This window comes from Arvicanthis niloticus, chromosome 10 (genome assembly GCF_011762505.2).
Source record: "Arvicanthis niloticus isolate mArvNil1 chromosome 10, mArvNil1.pat.X, whole genome shotgun sequence".
NCBI classification, from domain to species: Eukaryota; Metazoa; Chordata; class Mammalia; order Rodentia; family Muridae; genus Arvicanthis; species Arvicanthis niloticus.
Genome location: NC_047667.1, coordinates 43428649 through 43448878, shown reverse-complemented (window position 1 = coordinate 43448878; position 20230 = coordinate 43428649). Strand labels below are relative to the sequence as shown.

Below are 20230 nucleotides of genomic sequence, written 5' to 3'. Positions count from 1 at the left end.
TTCCTTTTCTAGTCAGTTTCTACCCCCCCCCTTGTCTGTCCATTCCTGCGTCTGTCCATCCCACAGCTTCCTTGACTGAGTGAAGTTAATACAGACAGATGAACATCTGAGAGAGAGTCAGTCGTGAAGCCTCCTGACACCATGTCACCTGAGGTTCCACAGGCTTTATTCCCACTCTCTGTGCTCACGTTTTGAAATCTGAATAACAGCAGTTTCATGTGCTTGGAGAACGTGGAAGGCAGAAGATCCCTTTGTTAGGTGTGCCTTTCTGCTCCCCCTCACAGAGGGGTGACATGTAAATAGTCACTAGTGTCCTCTCTGGGGATTTTTGAAAGGACTTTTAAGAAACTTAGTGGTCTCCACAAAGGAATTTTCCTGCATCCCACTGGCAGCAGCTTCTGGTGTCTTTAATTCCTCGGAGAACGAAAGGCATTAAGAATGAACATATTAGGCACCTAATTATAATGCTGTATATAAGAAGCGCTGTATTTGATGATTGGCTTGGATTGCAAATTTGAGCTCAGAGGGAGTAAAGGGCAGGAGTTAATCCTGTTGAAATGCCTTGTGCGTCCTCTGGGGTGTCAAAAACTTGAAGCCTTCTGCTTCATACTGGCTGTCACCATTGGTGCCTGTAAGTTCCATTTCATATTGTCCGCGCTGTCTTGTTACTTGGGCTGTCTTTCAGTGTGACGCTGTGCTTTCCCTCATTGTTAGACAAAGGCAGAGGTTCTGCACGTGGTGGATATGGAGTCAGAGCTGTGTCATAGTTAGGGGTGGCGGCACATGCCTGTATTCTCTATTCGGGAGGCCAGGGTGGGAGGAGTGCCTTGAATTTGGAGATATCCTGGGCTATATAGCAGAATTTTTTTTTTTTGTCTTAAAGAAAGAGGAAAAATAACTCATCAATTAAAATTATTATTATTGTGTGTCGTGTGTGGGTGTGTGACATGTGTGTGTGACATGTGTGTGTGACACTTGTGTGCCATGGCACACGTCTAGAGGTCAGAGGAGTCAATGCCCTCCTTCTACATAGTGTTCTGGGGGAGTCAGACTTGGCCTGTCAAGCTTGCACCAGGAGCACTTTTACCTGCCTCCCCTCATGGTGACTGACTGCCTCCCGCACCCTGTAACTTAAGACAGCCATTATCCATCCAGCTGATATGGAGTGAGTGACAGCCTGACTCAGCAGTCCTTACTGAAGTTTGTACAGCATTCTTTAACAAGTCTTCATGCTTTAAGTCCCTTTAACTTGACACCTGGGTGTGCCACACTGATGGCCATGTGAGGAAAGCTGGCAAAGAGAGGTGGCTCGGAAACCTTTACCATGTCTAAAGCCTGGGCTTCTCCTTTAATGCTGGGTAAAAGATGGAAGCTCGCCTCCAAGCACAGATAGTGCTGAGCTGAGACCTTGCATGGCTTGTCCCCTGCACCTTTCTTCCCATTCCTGACTTCAGCTCTCAGCACTTGGCTGTTTCAACAATGAAGAACTCCATTCCAGTTGTTTCTGGAACATGTCAAGGGTATTGCCGAACTGCAAATTCCACAAGGACAGGGTCCTGGGTTTGTCATTATTTATTGCCTCTCTAGTGCCTTACACTGCCCAGAATTTGTTCTAGCCCTGGATGGGATCAAAGGATCCTGCCCCTTCTCTCTCCAAATTCTCTTTCCACAGGACAAAGTGTTTACTCTTTAAAAGTTTTATTTTGGGGCCTTGTGCGGTAGCACATAACTTTAACCCAGCACTTGGGAGGCAGAGGCAGGTCCTGCATCTCCATCCGTATCACCATGTCCGTATCACCGTGAGAGCACTCTAGCGCTCTAGCCCACCCTCACTGCCCTTCGTGCAGTTACTTGCACAGGCATTTTTAGGCTTTATTTTTGTTTTATTTACTCATTCCCATTTATTTACTGTTTGACAGGGTCTCTCACTAGAACAGCCTGTGCTGTACTAGAGCTGGTTTGTGTAGCTTGGGCTGGTCTCCAACTCACAGCATATTATAACCTGAAAAAATATATTCATAATATTTAAATATATTCAAAGACTGCAAGTGTTTGTTTTAAAATGCTAAGATCAGGGTGGAGAGATGGCCCAGAGGTGAAGAGCACTGGCTGCTTTTCCAGAGGTCCTGAGTTCAATTCCCAGTAACCACATAGTAGCTCATAACCAGCTGTAATGAGATCTGGCGCCCTTTTCTGGCACGCAGGTATACATGCAGGCAGAACACTGTATGGATTATAAATAAATACATCTTTTACAAAAGTCAAGAACAGCTGAAGGTCCAAAGCAATAACAATTGTATATACTTTTTATTTATGGTGATTTTTTTGAGACAAAGGATCTTCCTGCTTCTGTTTCCTTAGTGTTTGGATTACATGTATGTACTACTTCACATGGTTCGACATATATATTTTTTATAAGATAGATTTATATATAAATACAAATGTACACACACACTTAAAAGTTTTATGTGTGTCAATATTTAGATGGACAGCTATGTACACATATATTCATGTTTTATGATTAAGTGTGTGTGATTAAGTACATAGTTATGGAATGTAGAAATAACTATTATATGAACATAAATATGATACAGAATGACATGGTTTAAAATGTAAATTGTGGGGGCTGATGTCTCAGTAGACATCTCTTCCTTGAGCATTTGCTGCTCTTGCAGAGGACTGGGACTTGGTCCCCAGCACCACAGACACTAGGCATGCACGTGGTGCACATATATACATGCAGGCAAAACACATAAAATAAGATAAATCATTTTAAAAAGCTGTTTAGAATATAAATTGTGGGAACTTGGGGGGCAAAGGGATATCTTTAGGGGAAAATCATGGTAATTACATAATATAGATATGATACACTGATTTTTGATTGAGGTCAACTTTTTGTCTACGTAGGAACTTTGAGGCCAGCCTGGGCTACATGAGATCCTATCTAGGGGGAAAAGCAAGGGAGGAAGGTGGAGGGCATCCATTTTTCCTGGGGTATGCATTATTACTGGGTTTTCAGTAGCCATGTCTATCTGTGAACTCACTTGTCTAGCGTGGCTTCCTGTTGAAGCAGCTCTGTTTGAGGAATTGCTTCATCCCTTCAGAGGAGGATTAACAACCCACAAGCATGTGCTGACGGTTTCCTGTATTTGTTCTAAACTCAAGGAGCTGAAGCCACTGTTTCTGAAAGAAGTTGGGTGTCACTTTGATGACTTTGTGACCAACCTCATTGAAAAGTCAGCATCTCTGGACAATGGCGGGTGTGCGCTCACAACCTTCTCCATCCTTGAAGAAATGAAAAACAACCACAGAGCCAAGTGAGTATACGAGCGCTTGTCTCTCAGTGTAGACCCCTACACCAGCCGCACAGCTCAGTGGTCAGATATGGAGTGCAGTGGATGCCCCATCACAGGCTCGCCACTTTCACTTCATTTTATTTTCTGAGGTAGATTCTTATTGCCTTGGCTAACCTTGAACTCTCTTTGTAGACCAGGTTGGCATGGTCTACATACTTAATAGAGCCTTACATACAAACTTACAGAGCCTGCTTCTGCCTCCCAAGTATTAGGATTAAAGATTTTTTTCTTCTTAACATGGAGTTCTGTTCATTTATTGTCATAGCCTTAAATTTTTGTTATATTCCTTTACTATGTATATAGACATGTATGTATGTGTGTATGTATGCATACAATCCACAGTGTACATGTAGAGGTCAGTGAACTGTTTTTGATTGTTAGTTCTCTCCTTCCACCATGTGGGTCTCATGTTGAACTAAGGTCAGGTTTGGTGACAAGTACCTTCACCTGCTGAGCCATTGCACGGGCCCAGTGTGGGGTCTATAGCATGTGTACATACCCTCCTTAGCCAAGCCCCTCATTGTGTGCTTGGTATCATAGCTATCTGCAGCAGTCTGTGGGATCCCACAATGGGGGATTTAACCCAGAGTCTGGATCCAGAGTCCTTGCTTTTAATCACGTCATTTCATGCCTGTTACAGTTTATTCGGTGTGTACTTGTTATAAAGTGCCCTGTAGTTAAGAAGTGTTTTTCCACTTAATAAGTTACCAAAAATAAGAGGGAAGGTATCAGTGGCTAATATGTGCTAATTTGCTGTTCTGGGCTCTCTGCCCGTGTCTCCTGGAGAAGAGTTTTGAGGAGCAATAGCCGACCATGGTGCCCAAAGTAAAATGGTATATAGGGTGCTAAAATGTGAGCTTTTATTACCCAAAGCAGCTGATATGATCAGGAGGCTGTTAGGAGTTGATGTAAGTTCTTTGCCACTGGGAAGAGCTCCATAAACCTCCAGGCAGAAGATGCTTGCTGCCAAGCCTGAGTTCAATCGTTGGTTTAGTGTGGAGGAAGGAAAGAACTGACTCCTGCAAGTTGTTCTCTGACCACTGTGCACATGTGCATGCCACCCTCCCCTGAATAAGAAACCGAATAAAATGTAAAAAGTAGACAAACATCGGGACAGCGTGGAGGACATATCAATAGCAGTGTACAGCATGGTGGGGGCCCTGCATCCCTCAGCAGTGTACAGCATGGTGGGGGCCCTGCATCCCTCAGCAGTGTACAGTGTTATGGGGGCCCTGCATCCCTCAGCAGTGTACAGCATGGTGGGGTCCCTGCATCCCTCAGCAGTGTACAGCATGGTGGGGGCCCTGCATCCCTCAGAGGCTCTTAGGATGGGTGATATAGGGACTGCCTTTCCATGGCAGCTGGAAACAGTCTAGGGCTTCAGTCTAGGTATCTGATGTAGGCCTTTCCTAAATACAAATCATCCACCCACTTTAGTTCACTGTTACGAGTGGTGGGAGGACTTGCATAAGACCCTCAACATGGTACTGGAGTGGAAGGGGAAGGAGCTCAATAAATGTTAGTGAGCCAGCACAGCTGCCGGTGAGCAAAGCACCCTCGCTCATGGGAGTGAGTTTCTTATCATACTTCCCTTACCTATGTTTTCTTGTAATTTTGTTTTCTTTTTCCAGAGATCTGAGAGCACCTCCAGAACAAGGGAAGATTTTTATTTCAAGGCGGTCTCTGTTAGAGTGAGTGATAATTGCTTTTTGTTAATTATCAATTTAATGTGGGAAGAAAAAAGCTGTCCTGATCCATCTGTCTGTCCATCCGTCCGTCTATCCATCCATCCATCCATCCATCCATCCATCCATCCATCCATCCATCCTTCTATCTGTCCCAAGTCCATATAAATCATGAACTCTTGTGATGTTTTTGTGTTCCTTCTTGCTTATCTTCTGGTTCTCTGGCTTCTCTGGAAAAGATAGACAGAAAAACAGCTATCTATCCTTTGACAAATTCTTTGAAATTGTGCTACAAGGAATTGTTTATCCAGAGGGGTGGAGCAGAAGTAATTCACTTGGAGAGAGTTAATATTGAGTTTGTGAAAATTACCTCATGTGCCGTAATGTGCCTTTGTTTAAAAATGAACCTTGTTTATGAAAATTTGCTGTCTAAGGGAAATTGGTGTGCGCTTCCTAACCTTGATGAGAAGGCAGAGCCTTTTAAACTCTGTTCATGTTGAGACTGGGTTGTGTTGTAGTTTCGAGAGAAGGATCTTCTAAAATTTACATCTGGAGAAAAATGCAGGCTTCTTATATAAAGGAGTAACATAAGAATTGCATTATTGAAAACTTAACAAAATGAAAGGGGCTATAGCTCAGTGGTAGAATGCTTTCCTAGATCTGCCTGAAGCCCACACGGAGTTCAGTCCTCATTAACAAGAAGGGAAGGAGGGAGAAAGCAAAGGAGAAGAGAAAAATTATCAATTAAAATATACTTAAATTTTAAATAAAAAGAAAGAAATGTGACTAAGGAAATAGCTTAGCTAGGTTTTTCTTAGGCTTTGATGAGCATTTAAATAGAGGCTTAAAAATATTTTAGATCTTCCAAGTTGTTTAGAAGCTGCACACACTTCCCAAGGCCAAGACTACAACCCTTGTTAGAGTTGGATACAGAAGGTGCTCGTTGGGCAGCAGTCATCCAGAAGCTCATTTCTGTTGAAAGGAAGAAGCCCAGTCTGAAGAACCATCCGCCAGCCGAGTGTGGAAGGTGTTTAGGAATAGCTGTGCTTTAAGTTGGTGGGAGGTAGCTGCTTACTGTCCTCAACAAAGGAGCAGAGACTCGTTAGTAAATCTTGGGATTTGAAAAGTGAGTTCTTGTCAGTGACTAGCCTTTGCACACATAGTAAAGCACCATGGGTGGGTTCAGATGCAGATTAGGGGCACATCTAAGGCAGCCATGCTGCTTCTGAGTCACTGTCCTATTTTGGAAAGAAAAAGTTTAAGGATCCATTATTTTTCACCTTGATTATATCTTTTAATTTCTGTATATTGCAGGTTTAATATTGTACTTTTTTGAGCTTTTATGTTTTGTTTGTTTGGTTGGTTCTGGTTTGAGACAAGGTTTCTCTGATAGACTTGGCTGTCCTGGAACTTGCTCTGTAGAGCAGGCTGGCCTTAAACTCCCAGCTGGAACCAAAGGTGTTTTTTTGGTTTTTCAAAGAGATTTCTTGAAAAGTAGATTAAACATCTTGTAAACTGCTTTAAAGAGTGCCTTTGCTGTGTGGTTCTGTAGAATTGAGCATAGATTACCATCTCATGACCTGCCTGACCTACCCTTGCAGCGAGCTGTTTGAAGTGGACCACATCAGAACAATCTACCACATGTTCATCGCACTCCTCATCATCTTCATCCTCAGCACGCTCGTCGTGGATTACATCGATGAAGGGAGGTGAGGCAAGAGGCTGCCTAGCCTGTTGACGTGAGAAACGTTGACAGTTCTTATTTGCTTAAGAAAATTCTCAGGCAGCCGATTTGGTGATGAATTTCTTCTCTCCTAAAAGTAAGAGAGAAGGCTTCGTTTCTCCTCGCTAGCATCATGAATAATCGCTCTTGAGAAAGTAGTCCAGCCAGACTCAGACTGACCACGTAGCTGACCATGGTCTTGAGCTCCCGATGTACTTTCCTCCCTCCCAAGGGCTGAGCTGACGCCTGCAGCAGTCCTGCTGTCAGCGGTGCTGAAGCATGCCGCATGCCACGGCTGCGCTGTGCCACGACTCTCTAAAGTTCTCTGTCTCTCATCCAGGGTACATAAGGCTACTTTTGTGCAGGTGTATGCCATTCAGTGAATTTATTTTCCCCTAGAGGACGAGGCTGCCCTCCTTTCTCCTCCCTCCTCTTGATCCTCTTTCTGCCTCTGTCTGCTTTCATATCACCTGTACATACATGATCTTGAGTGTCTATAAAGACCAGGACCCACAAATGATAGAAAACATGTAATATGTATCTCTCTGAGACTGACATAATTCCCTTAATAAGATTTTCTCCAGTTGCACCTGTTTTCCTGTAAATAACTTCATTCTTAAGAATGAAAAAAAATTCCATTATGTATATAAACCACATTTTTATTACACATCCTCCATTGAAGGACATTTAAGTTGGCTCAATAACCTGGTTCTGTGAACAGTGATATAATGAACACATGTGACATGCTGCTGACATCCATGATCTTGATGTGTTAATATTTCCAAAAGTCAAACATGCGTGCGTGCGTGCGTGCGTGTGTGTGTGTGTGTGTGTGTGTGTGTGTGTCTGAGACAGACACAGAAGGAGAGAGAGAATTTTGAGTTCTGTTAATTCATTGCATATCAAAGATTCACTTTTTTTTTTTCCTTTTCTCCCCCACAGGCTGGTACTTGAGTTCAATCTCCTGGCCTATGCTTTTGGCAAACTTTCTATTGTTATTTGGACATGGTGGGCCATGTTCCTATCTGCACTGTCAATCCCCTATTTCCTGTTCCAGCAATGGGCCTACGGTTATAGCAAGAGTTCTCACCCGCTGATCTATTCCCTTGTCCATGGCTCGCTCTTCTTAGTCTTTCAACTTGGAATCCTAGGTTTTGTACCAACGTATGTTGTCTTAGCGTACACACTGCCACCGGCCTCCCGGTTCATTCTGATACTGGAACAGGTAAGGATTTGAGTGTTACTGGAATGACGGCATGCTTAGCTGCATAACAATAATGATCTGATACTGATGCTGTTAGTAACCGATGCTAGTGCTGGATTCATGTTCAGAAGTATGTCAGTACCACATGCATACCAACTTAAGTCCTATATTCCTGCCATCTGCTCACAAATCCTGGGGCTGCAGGTATGCTCCCCCATGGCTGGCTTTAGAATTGAAGTGTTTAACTGGGTAATATTTTTAAAAATTCATTCTACTTCAGTTATCTGGATCTTAAATTCATTATATTGAACTGTTTTTGTTTGTTTTGTTTGAGACAGGGTCCCTCTATATAGATCTGGCTATCGTAGAACTTATTATGTAGACCAGGCTGGCTTGGAACTTACAGAGATCCACCTGCCCCTGCTTCCCAAGTGCTGGGATTAAAGGAGTGCACCATCACACCTTGCTTCCTTGAACAGATTTTTAATTTCCCATTAAAAAAATAATAAACTGGTGATATCCATGTCTCTATTTGTGAGGTCTTTTCCCACCTTTTTATAGGCTAACTTGAGATGGTATGTGCAGATTTAAGTTATTTTGTGTGAATGTTATTAGCCAGTGTAGTTCTGGAGTTACTTATAGGAGACAGAGATAGGAAATTCATTTTCCCTCTGCTTTGACAGATTCGTTTGGTAATGAAGGCTCACTCGTTTGTCAGAGAGAATGTGCCACGAGTACTAAATGCAGCCAAGGAGAAGTCAAGTATGTAACTGTCACCTTAGCGGGTTTTGGATGGGACATCTCGTGGTCTGGCTCTGGGATGACATTGTGTCCTTTAGGGACTGTTCTTCATATAAGTGCATGGGGTCCATTTTGATTTGGAAGACTCACTGTTTTCTGACTATTCCGTTTGGTCCTTTTTATCTACAATAAGAACAATTATCCTCAGACTCCTGTAACTGAGCAGCCATGGAATGTTAATAACCTTGTTGCACTGGGTCTGCTTACTTTGCAAACCGTTGCTTCCCACTCTGGAATTTTTATCTTAGTCACGAGAATATGCTTAGAGAGATTGGCAGTGCTGGGCTATTGCATGAATAACATGGCATCTTAGTAGACCAGGAAGAAAAATGGGAGTCAACAGGTCATGCTGGTCTTTCCTGTTCTGTTCTTTTGTTTGTTTAGCTTGGGTTTTGTGTTTTGTTTTTTGAGGCAGGGTTTTTCTATGTAGCCATCACTGTCCTAGAACTCACTGTATGGACCAGACTGGCCTGGAACTAAGAGATTTGTCTACCTCTGCCTCCAGAGTGCTGGAATTAAAGATGTGCCCACACTACCCAGCTTTGCCAACCATTCTTAATCTGCCTGAGCTTAAAGGCGTGACCACTACCCTCCCCACTTCCCTGTTCTTGTTGCTGTCTTTGGCTCTCCTGGTTTTCTGGGTGAAGTCAAAGATCCTGTAATCCACTAGTTTTCCTTTTTTAGGCACAGTTCCGGTACCCACAGTCAACCAGTACCTGTACTTCCTGTTTGCTCCGACACTTATTTACCGAGACAACTACCCAAGGTAACCGTGGAACGGGGAAGTGTGGGGGGAAACGGGGAAGTGGGGGGCACAGAGGGATCCAGGGAGGGACGGCTTTGGAGGCAGGCTGTCCATGCAGGGCTATAGAATGCCTGAAGTGCTCATTCTAGCAGGGCAGTGCTAATGAATAATTCTTGATAGAATTATATAATCTTGTTATTGTTGAGGGGGAAGTTGGAGATCAGATTCAAGGCTTTGTGGCACACTGCCCTGTTAAACTATTCCTCCAGCCCATAAATGATATTCTGTGTAGAAAACCATAGTTAGATCTTTTACATTGTAGATAAAAGGACAAAACAGAAAAAGTTCATTGCTTATTTTTAGAAAATCTTCTTTTTTTTCTCTCTCTCTCTTTTCAGGACTCCTACAGTAAGATGGGGTTATGTTGCTATGCAGTTCTTACAGGTAACTTTTTAAAAACTGCTTAATGTGTTATTGATTGGTATATTTTATTTTATTTTAGATTTTTATTTTATTTTTTAACAAATAGGCTTCTTGTTAGGTAGTGGTGATGCATGCCTTTAGTCTCAGCACTTGGGAGGCAGAGGCAGGCAGGTCTCTTAGTTCAAGACCAGCCTGGTCTATGGATGCAGTTACAGGATATCCAGTGCTACACAAAGAAACCTTGTCTTGAGAAAAACAACAACAAAACCAAATGGACTTCTTTAAATATATATATAATTTATTTTTATTTTATATGCACTGGAGTTTTGTCTGCATGTATGTCTGTGTGAGGTGTCAGAAGCCATGGCATTACAGATAGGTGTGAGCTGCCATGTGGTTGCTGGGAATTGAACCTTGGTCACTTGGAAGAACAGCCAGTGCTCTGAACCTCTGGGTCATCTCTTTAGCCCTATACATTTGTTTTTGAGAGGATTTCTTTATTATGTAGCTTGGCTATCCTAAAACTTACTATGTAGACAAGGCTGGCCTTTGTCTTTCTTGCCTCTGCCTTCCTAGTGCTTAATTAAAGGAATGTGCCATCAAGTCTGGCTCTGTTTTTAAAAATCTATTTAAAATGAGCTAGGGTTGGTGGCTCATGCCTTTGATCTTAGCACTTGGGAGGCAGAGGCAGAAGGCTCTTTGAGTTCTAGTGTCAATCAGAACTCCATAGTGAGACCTTGTCTCAAAAAAAAAAAAAAAAAAAAAAAAAAAAAAAAAAAACCCTAAAAAAAACCCCCTCCAAAAACAAAAAAACAAACACCCCCCGAAAAATGACAAACAAACAAAACAGCTCAAGAATGCTTTCTGTGGTCATTTTCTTCATTAAAGAATATTTAAATTAAAGTAATTCTGATTGGTTATTTCAGTAAGAACCTAGATAGCTTTCCCTTTGCCTTTTCTGGGGGGTAGTGGTATGTGTGGGATGTTTGGAACTTCCCACTTCTTCCTCACTCATTTTGAGAATCAGAAACCCCAGAAAAATCCCATTTAAAATTCTGTTTAAGTCAAATACTCAGTTGTAAAATGAGTTTTCTTATTCTAGACTTCATAAACAGGTTCCTTGATAATTGTCTGAAAATGCCATTTGGGCCAGATGTGGTGATACCTGTCTGTAAACCCAGTACATAGGCTGCTGAGGCAGGGAGATTATTGAGTTTGAAGCCAGCCTGGGCTACACAGCAAGACACAGTCTTCAGTAAATGATCAGGAAGAACCATGCTAGATGTGAAGCCTGAATACCCTCTCTGAAGGGGTGTGGCTGTCTCTGCACTGGGGTTAAATGGATATGTGTAAACATTAGTCATACATGTATTTCTTTGGGAGGAAGCCATACCCTCTCTTTCTTTACTGAGACGCCATGGTTTCTTTGCTCTGTGTTGCAGGTTTTTGGTTGCCTGTTTTATGTGTACTACATCTTTGAGAGACTCTGTGCCCCACTGTTCCGGAATATTAAACAGGAGCCCTTCAGTGCTCGTGTCCTGGTCCTGTGTGTATTTAACTCCATCTTGCCAGGTAACCTGGGTGCTCATCAGTTTGTCCATCCATATAGATAGTCAGGAAGAAAGCAGGAAGCTGCTGTCTGTCCGTACCTTTAGTTCCCTGGTTTTCCTGTGAACTCAGCTGTACATACACCTACCCACCAGGTCTCCGTCTGCTCCACAAGTAAAGTGCCTTTCTAGTTTCAATTCTTGCTTAAGTCTGCTTCCTCCAATGGTGGGAAGTCCACATTTATGTCTATCTTCCTCTTTCTATTCAGTTCTCTATAGCCTCTCAATCTCACCATCAAATACCCCATGAAGTCATTGGTAACCTCCTCCTGATGCTAAATCCTTTAGTGGCTTACTTTAGGGGTCACTCTCCAGGGGATACAGGATGCTCTGGCCACATTTTTTGAAGTCTTAATTTGCTACCATTTCTTACCTGTCTGCTTTTTACCAGAGTTTGTCTTTTAGCTTCATTCACTCAGTGTACTTTTTCCTGGTCACACACAAGTTCCTACTGTGTGCCAGTGCTGTGGATGCAGGGGTGGATGATGCAGACAGTCTTCACTTCAGGGAGCTTCCTTGACTTAGCCATCTTGTCTCCACTTGCTAAATTTTAGCATTGTCTGTTGTCACCTTTCATTGCTATAACAGGGACAGCTCCCTAGGTAACATAACTCACGTGAGTGTAAACTGTAGGATTAAGGATCATATTTTAAGATTTTTTTTAAATTTATTTTTATATTATGTATATTAGTGTTTGCCTGAATGTATGTGCACCATGTGCTTGCAGTGGTTGCAGAGGCTAGAAGAGAGTGTCCAATGCCCTGAGACTGGAAGTCACAGACAGCTGTGAGCTATCATGTGGGTGCTGGGAATCGAACTCAGGACCTCTGGAAGAGCAGTTTATGCTCTTAACTACTGAGCCATCTGTCCGTTCCAAGGACCGTATTTTAAAGCCACTTTCAGTTTATCCTGTATCATCCAGCAAATTCTTCTTTCTGAACAAGTGAATGAAGTGGGTGGGCCTGCAGTGGGTATTTTACAGTACCGTGAGATATGATAAGTACTATACAGAGAAGATGACTGTGGGTTTTGTTTCTCATGTCAGAAATGACATTTAACACTGGGCATTGGAAAATATGCCCAACTAAAAAAAAAATTCTTGATTACAAAATATTGCCTGTAGAAAAGTGGTGTGAAGGTTTCAAGACAGAAGGACAGATAGAAAGGCCTTGGGTACCTTGGAATGGCAGAAGTCCCGTTGTAGATGGTGTTTGCAGCACACGGGGCAGAGGTAAAGGGTTTTGGGTACCACGTTCATCTGCATGTCCAGGCATTTCTTTAAACCAAGCTGGAGCCATCTATTTACCTTAAAATTACATAGAAATAACTTTTTTTTTTAAGTAAAAGAATAATAATAACCTAGCTTTCCAAGGTGCACTGTATCACCTCTGCATTGGGTGAGCTGGGATCCCGACAAGCTTCATGGCAGCGTCCAAGCTAAACACACTGGCATGTTTATGACGGCTGGCTACACAAGCTGCTGGGAAAGGCTTCACATTGTCACTCTGGTTTCAGGTGTGCTGATGCTGTTCCTTTCGTTCTTTGCCTTTTTGCACTGCTGGCTCAACGCCTTTGCTGAAATGTTACGCTTTGGTGACAGGATGTTTTATAAGGTATTGTATACATTATATAGTATATATGCTTAGGTGTGTGTGTGTGTGTGTGTGTGTGTGTGTGTAAAATTGAAACATATATGTTTCTCTATGTAGTTGTGGCTGTCCTAGAACTCACTTTGTAGTCCACGATGGCCCCACAGAGATCCACCTGCCTCTGCATCCCCTGTGTTGTCATTAAAGGTGTGTGCCACCATGCCTGGCATTTCTAATAAATTTAAAAAAAAAAAAAAAAAAAAACTATTGGGGTGGGGAATGGACACACACATGTAGCACAGAGTTCATGTGTGTCCAAGAGATGGAACTCAGGCTGTCAGGCTTGGCAGCAAGCCCTGAGCTATCCTCCCGGCCCTCACGTCCCATTTTATTTACATGTTGTTAAGCATTGAGTTTTTGTTGATAAGTATCACCAGCTTTTTGACACAAATCCTGTAAGATACTTTTCTTTTCTATGAGTTTTACCAATGTTAAATCTGAAATTCTGATACAGGTATAATTAACATAATTACCATGGGTTCTAGGCCAGTCTGGGCTGCATTAGAGTAAGACCCAGTCTTGGCTTTCCTTCTTCCCACCCTCCAAAGAGCATAGTGTCTGCTGGATCCTGTAACATACTGTGACTGTGGTGAGAAAGTGCTTGTCAGAGGATATGCCAGCGCCATCACTCCACATCTCAGATTGGCCATATGACTTTTATAAAGTGGCTTCAGTGGGTCAGTCACTTAAGACTAGAGCAGTTCACAAGGGAATCACTTCTTCACTTTCAATGGTGTTTTTTTCTGCTTCAAATGGTATTAGCCTGCTAAAGCTGGCCTTGTCAAGTTGTGTTGTTTTGACTTCAAGTCTACCCCTTCCTTCTCAAAGGCAGTCAATATGGATGGCAGATTTTTAGATATATGATAGATACTAGATAGTTCTACCTTGAAATTGGGAACCAGAATTTAAAAGGGATATTGGGACCCTATCTCACTTCACTCCCTCATAATTAAATGTTGCCACGGTGGTCCCAGTGGGTCTGTTTCCATGTGTGCCCAGTTCTCTTACGTTTAACACAGTGGAGAGGAAGTTTACTGACTCTGTTGTGGCAGACATTAGATTTAAATTATAGTGTGTTTTGTATCTTTCCTCATAACATGTTAATAACAAGACAATGCCCCCTGAGACTTAGTCCATGTATGTATGTGTGTGTGTGTGTGTGTGTATATATATATATATATATATATATATATATATATATATATATATATATATATATTTAGTATTAATACTAACTGCCCACATGCCTTTTGAGATTTTTAGCACCAGTGTGTGGACAAACACTTTTATCATAATGTGCTCCAGGCTTTATTTACATCAGGCATGTGTACTCTTTGGAAGCGGCCACGGGTTTTGCTCTGTGTGTGATTTTGCAGCTTCTCTTTCCCCCAGGACTGGTGGAACTCTACGTCATACTCCAACTACTACAGGACCTGGAATGTGGTGGTCCACGACTGGCTCTACTACTATGTTTACAAGGACCTCCTCTGGGTAAACAGAAAGACTCGTTAGTGATATATAGGACATGGGGGTTCTAAGGGGCCTAGAGGCTGTGAGTTCTCTCTCTCGCACAGTGAAGTCCCATGTTTGGCTGAGGCAAGTCTTGTTTTTTTTTCTTTTTTTAAATCTTAGTTTTGGAAAGGGTACCTGCTCTGTTCTACATAGCATCTCTCTGATGATTGAAATTTGAGCTTGGTGTAGTTCTGTGAGCACTTGGAAGGTGGAGGAAGATCAGGAGTTCAAGACCAGCCTGTAGTATATGAAACCTGGCTGAATAATGTTTTTAGAACTTCCCAAAATAGCACCACAACCCAGGAAACCAAGCCCTCAGCACACAAGGCTTTAGACAGGACACTTCATATGCAAGCTAGAGCATTGAGCGTGATCTTGCAATTATTTTAATAGGTTCAGATTAACCTCAGGAGTAGGTTGGAAAGTCAAATACAATTGAGCAGATGCCCTTAGTGTGTGATAATCACATATCGTATTGTTTGTATGTACTATTTTTTTTTTAAGTTACTAACTCTGATATTTCCTCTGTGCTGTAGTTTTTCTCAAAGAGGTTCAAATCTGCCGCCATGTTGGCCGTCTTTGCCCTGTCAGCCGTGGTGCATGAGTATGCCCTTGCTGTCTGCTTGAGCTACTTCTACCCAGTCCTCTTTGTGCTCTTCATGTTCTTTGGAAGTAAGTGACGTGGCTGCTCCGGCCGCTGTTACTCCAGAGGAGAGATTGAGACAGGAAGGAAACTATGAAGTCACTTTAGCAAAGCTGGATGGTGACACCGTTTCAAAGCAGTTCATTTAGCAGGGGTCAGAATATTGACTTTGAATAATTGCATGCAGCTCTGTCTACAGGTGTTTGCACACTGGCGGGAGATGTGAACTAGGTAGCCTTGGGGACCAGTAGTAAACACTGTCACTGTGCAACTCCTGAGAATGGGCCCATGATTGAGCGTGTAGAGAGGAACCATAAGAATAACTCCATGAAATGGGCTTTCACTTTGTCTCAATACAGTTGGTTTCCTAACAATTAGTGATAATTAGTAGGGATAACTGATACATTTCAGTGGCTAAGCATCACTTGTGGAGGAAGTGAGCGGGATGAAAGATGCATCTGAGAGCTCACCGCTGGGAGCCAGCCACAGCCTGTGCTGAGCCCTCACTCCTGGTGGACTGCAACTGGATAACTGGTTTTTTGTTTTCTTTCTAACTTCAGTGGCTTTTAACTTCATTGTTAACGACAGTCGGAAAAGGCCAATCTGGAACATTATGGTTTGGACTTCTCTGTTCCTGGGCCATGGAGTCATTCTGTGCTTTTATTCTCAAGAGTGGTACGCCCGTCAGCACTGTCCTCTGAAGAATGTGAGTTGTCAGCCCTGCTAGGCTGTCTGTCACCCCTGATGTGAGGGGCAGGTGGTGCTCCAGAGGGTAGCACAGTAGTGGAGACCGAGGGTGGCTTGAGAGGAGGGAGTAGGAAATAAGCCTCAGTTTACCTCCCAGTTTGACCATGCGCTCCTTGAAAGCCTGCTCCTTCGACTTGCTTCGTTCAGTGCTGCGGATTCTTGGTTTTCTTTTTTCTTACCTCCCTGTGGCTTTCTCTCTCCAGGGTTTTCCCAGTGACACATTCTGAAACATTGGTATTTTTCATCTCTGTCCCCGAGGAGTAATAAGCTTTTCTAAATGTCATTCAACACCCTGCCTGGACTGCGGTTATTCTATTCTTTTTTTTGTCTTCCTTATGTTTGGGTTTTGTTTGTTGCATCTTTCCTGTTTGGGACAGAGTACTTCATTTTGGAGTGGATCACTAACAGCCATATGCACATGCTTTATTATCTAGTCTTCCTTCTAGACTTCAGGCTAAAACTGAGTTTTGCTAAAATAAGCTGTCAAGATGCTGAGAGACAGTGTCTGTTTACAGTTTTATCCATGGTCCATGGAGCTGAATACAGTTCACTGAAACTGAGAGACTTCCTGGCAAAGCTTCTCAGTTGAATTAATTGGTGCTGTTAGTAGAAAATATCTCAATGTCTTTTGAATTAGGGGGTTTCTTATACCTTAAAGGTCACTGAAATGCTGGGAGGTAGCTTAGAGAAGGCAGTATATAACATTCAGCCAATACCCACCCCATACCTAATTCACATGCACCGCGGACATAAATAAACTGTTCTTCCCTTTATTTTTCCCATCATAGTCTACATTTCTGGATTATGTCCGGCCACGGTCCTGGACTTGTCGGTACGTGTTTTAGAAGCCCTGGCTCTGCTTCCTTTCTTGACACTGAAGATTGGATATTCTTCCTGATTCCGAGCCAGCTGTCTTCAGCAGTTACTGAATACCTATGCCACGGAGTTTAGAGCTCTCAGGCCTTGCCGATGGACACCTGGAGTTGGACTGTGGGAAGTTCACTTAGTGATTTTTTTTTTTTTTTTTTTTTTTAAATTTTGTTCCCTTTGGGGGAGAAAGGAGACCAAGTGCAGATTTTTGTAGGTTATCTCAGGTCAAGCCTTGGTAGTTTTATCTGTTTATTTCCTTTATTCCATCCAACCAGAGACTAAACATATCTTGACCATGAATTAGCCAAAACACTTAGGAAGACATCATTTCAGTATCTCTGAACTTAGAAGTTTTTTCATGCACACTATCAGGAGGTATGCTAGTGGATTTGGGAAGAAATATATATATATATATATATATATATATATATATATATATAAAATTTATATTTGGTAGAGAAAAAAAAACCCCTATTTTACAAAGATAATCTTGTTACCCATTCTGCTCATATCTTTTGTTGGTTTTCTGTTTTGCTTCCGTGCTGGGAATGGAACCCAGGGCTTGCTCAGGGGCAGCGCACTGAGCCACACCCCAGCCCTTACGTTGTATTTTTCCTGAAAAATACTGGTCTACTGTTTGTTTCCCATTTTCTGTATAAGTTGTGATTGTTTTAAACAATTAGTGTTCTTTCTCTTGAACTCAACACGAGTACAAATTCAAGGGTCAGGAGGAGAAAGGGAAAAAGACATTTCCTTTTGAAACTTCAAAAGTCATTTTAATATAGACTCACTGAGCTGACCATGTGTTTTTAATTATTCTATCATAGAAGTTCTATGGAAGATTTTATTGTTGTTGGTTTGATTTTGGTTTTTTAGAGGTGGAGTCTTGCTACGTAGCCCAGGCTGGTCTTGAACTTGCTATGTAGCCTGGCTAGCCTTGAACCCCTGACCTCCTGCCCCTGCCTCCCAAGTGCTAGGATCACGGAAGACGTCTCTACGCCCGGCCAAGATTTTTTTTTTTAACCTTTAGGTTATAACTTCTTTGAAGTTACTTAGAAGTATCCTTTGGTTCACTTGCTTTATTGTCTAACACGTGGTGACTTTCCTTGTTATAGACTAGTGTGTCCATAGTGGAAGTATTGATCTTTCTCTACTAATGATCCTAAAATGGCTACTAAGAATCCAGAAGCTGGCTTCTGAAATGTCTGCTCAGTCATTATCCTTTAACAGTATATTTTTAGATGAAATAAATTACTATGTGATCATTTGTAAGGACATGTACTCATTATGTGACATTTGCAAATTATGAGGTGCCGGTTTTTCACCTGGCGTGTCACAAGGACCCGCTGTGCGTGTGTGCAAGGGTGAGCCTGTGTGTGTGAGGATTGTGCATCAGAAGGGTACCACAGACCATGTAGTTCAACCTCCTGGCCTAAGAAGTGAGCCTTACAAGTTGTCCACACACATAAAATTTCATGGCACAGTCACTTCGGTGGCTCCCTGGCAACTCTCCATACAGTTTTGGGAAGTCTTTTCAGAGTGGCTTTAAAAATCACTTTGAGTCTCACGAGAAGATCTGTAGAGCTCTTTTCTAAGCACTCTCAGTGAGGACCGCGTGTCTCCAGGTTTCTTACCTGCTTTATTTCCCAAGCTGGAGATGAGTTGTGGCTGTTTTTGTTGGCAATTCTTTGTTCCCAAACAACAGGGTTCTGTGTCATCATAGAAGCATAGCCCCTCAAAAAGCCTGTGAATGGAGCCTATGAAGTCCTGGCTTGTGTTTTAAAGCCACAAAAATTAAAAGAAGCTGGTCACTTTTATGTGTAATGGCATTTTAAATATAACGAGGACACAGACTGGCCTAGGACTTGGTTGTAAGCTGAGGGAACAGACTGGCCTGGAACTTGGTTGTAAGCCAGGCTTCTGAAGCAAAGGGATGGGATTTCATGGAGTCCCTTTCTTTGAAGTACTGTGTATCGTTTTCAGGAAAGGGTGTTACTTTGTAGCAGGTCTCCATTCTAACTTGTTGGCCTGATCATGGCTGCCCTTCCTCCTCACCTGCTCGTTTTGAAACATGGTCTTTCTCAGTGTGGACCTTACATCCTCCTGCCTCAGCCTCCTCAGGTGCCAGAGTTTATAAGCATGTGCTGCCACAGAAGGCCTTTCATTGGGAATTCTTTTTATGTCAAGATTTTAGGTGATAATAATGTGTGTAAGACTGCAAACTAGTTAGAATTCAAAGAACGTCTTAGGAGAACCTTGAAAATACAAAACCCTTAAGTAGGTGGCCACTTCTGTGAAAGAAGACTGGGTTGGCAGCCATGACCACATTGCTGGCTGCGGTAGTGGGAGTCTTTTTTCAAACCATGCCTGAACTCTTTAAAAAGAAAATAAAACCAAAACCTCTTGCTAATAATGTGTTCCAAGCGGGTTTGTTTATTGTTCCCTGTTGTGCCAATGGGAGAAAGTTGTTTTCTGTTAAGAATACTTATTTGTCTGCAAAGTAAGGGACTTAGTGTTTTCTATAAGAAGTATTAATGATGATAACTGTGATTTTAAATGAGCACACAAGAAAACTACTGTGTGTACAGTATTTCACTTTGCATTTGGATGTCTGCTTTGGTCTTTTATTGCTTCTATGTTGGATGTTTAAAGGGAACAAGTTTAGTTTTTTGTTGTTGTTGTTGATGTTGTTGATGGATGAATGTATTAAAATTGCCTGGGTAATGTTACTTGCCTCATGTTAGAATTTAATTAGAACACTAAGGCTGGGATTTTTGTTGTTTGTTTGTTTTTGAAACAGGGTGACTCTACATATCTCTGTCTATCCTAGAATTCTTGTTGACCAGGTTGTCCTTGAACTCACAGATCTGCCTCCCAAGTGCAGGGTTTAAAGGCGTGCACCACCATGCTGCCTGGCGCTGGGGACTCTGAGTTTGGAGCTAGCCTGGTCTACCGAGGGAGTTCCAGGACAGCCAAGGTTACACAGAGAGACTCTGTCTCTCGAAAAGAAAAAAAAAAAAAAAAAAAAAAAAAAAAAGATGAAATTTATTAGTTGCCAAGAGAGCCTATTAAAAACATCTCTTTTGCACAGGTATAAGAAATTTTGAGACAATTCCAGTTTCATGTTTGTGGGAGGAAGGGATGAAGCTAAAGCAATGGTTGTCAACCTGTGGGTAACAACCTCTGGGTGGGGGTATCAAACAACCCTTTCACAGGGGTCATCTAAGACTGTTGAAAAACACAGTTCATAACAGTAGCAAAATTA

At 42.3% G+C, this 20230-nt stretch overlaps 1 protein-coding gene across 3 annotated transcripts in view; it reads left to right on the top strand.

The window, feature by feature from the left end:
• Soat1 (sterol O-acyltransferase 1) overlaps window positions 1-20009 on the top strand; it is a 45112-nt gene extending 25103 nt beyond the window's left edge. For all 3 annotated transcript variants that reach the window (XM_034513607.2, XM_076941397.1, XM_076941398.1), the window contains 13 exons: window positions 3166-3317; window positions 4988-5047; window positions 6643-6750; window positions 7707-7989; window positions 8652-8730; window positions 9454-9535; window positions 9913-9958; window positions 11380-11509; window positions 13060-13157; window positions 14586-14684; window positions 15242-15377; window positions 15909-16054; window positions 16884-20009. In XM_034513607.2, coding sequence (XP_034369498.1) covers window positions 3166-3317; window positions 4988-5047; window positions 6643-6750; window positions 7707-7989; window positions 8652-8730; window positions 9454-9535; window positions 9913-9958; window positions 11380-11509; window positions 13060-13157; window positions 14586-14684; window positions 15242-15377; window positions 15909-16054; window positions 16884-16940 — 1476 coding nt within the window. In that variant the 3' untranslated portion in view covers window positions 16941-20009. The remainder of the gene's footprint in view (window positions 1-3165; window positions 3318-4987; window positions 5048-6642; window positions 6751-7706; window positions 7990-8651; window positions 8731-9453; window positions 9536-9912; window positions 9959-11379; window positions 11510-13059; window positions 13158-14585; window positions 14685-15241; window positions 15378-15908; window positions 16055-16883) is intronic.
• Window positions 20010-20230: the final 221 nt, after the last annotated feature.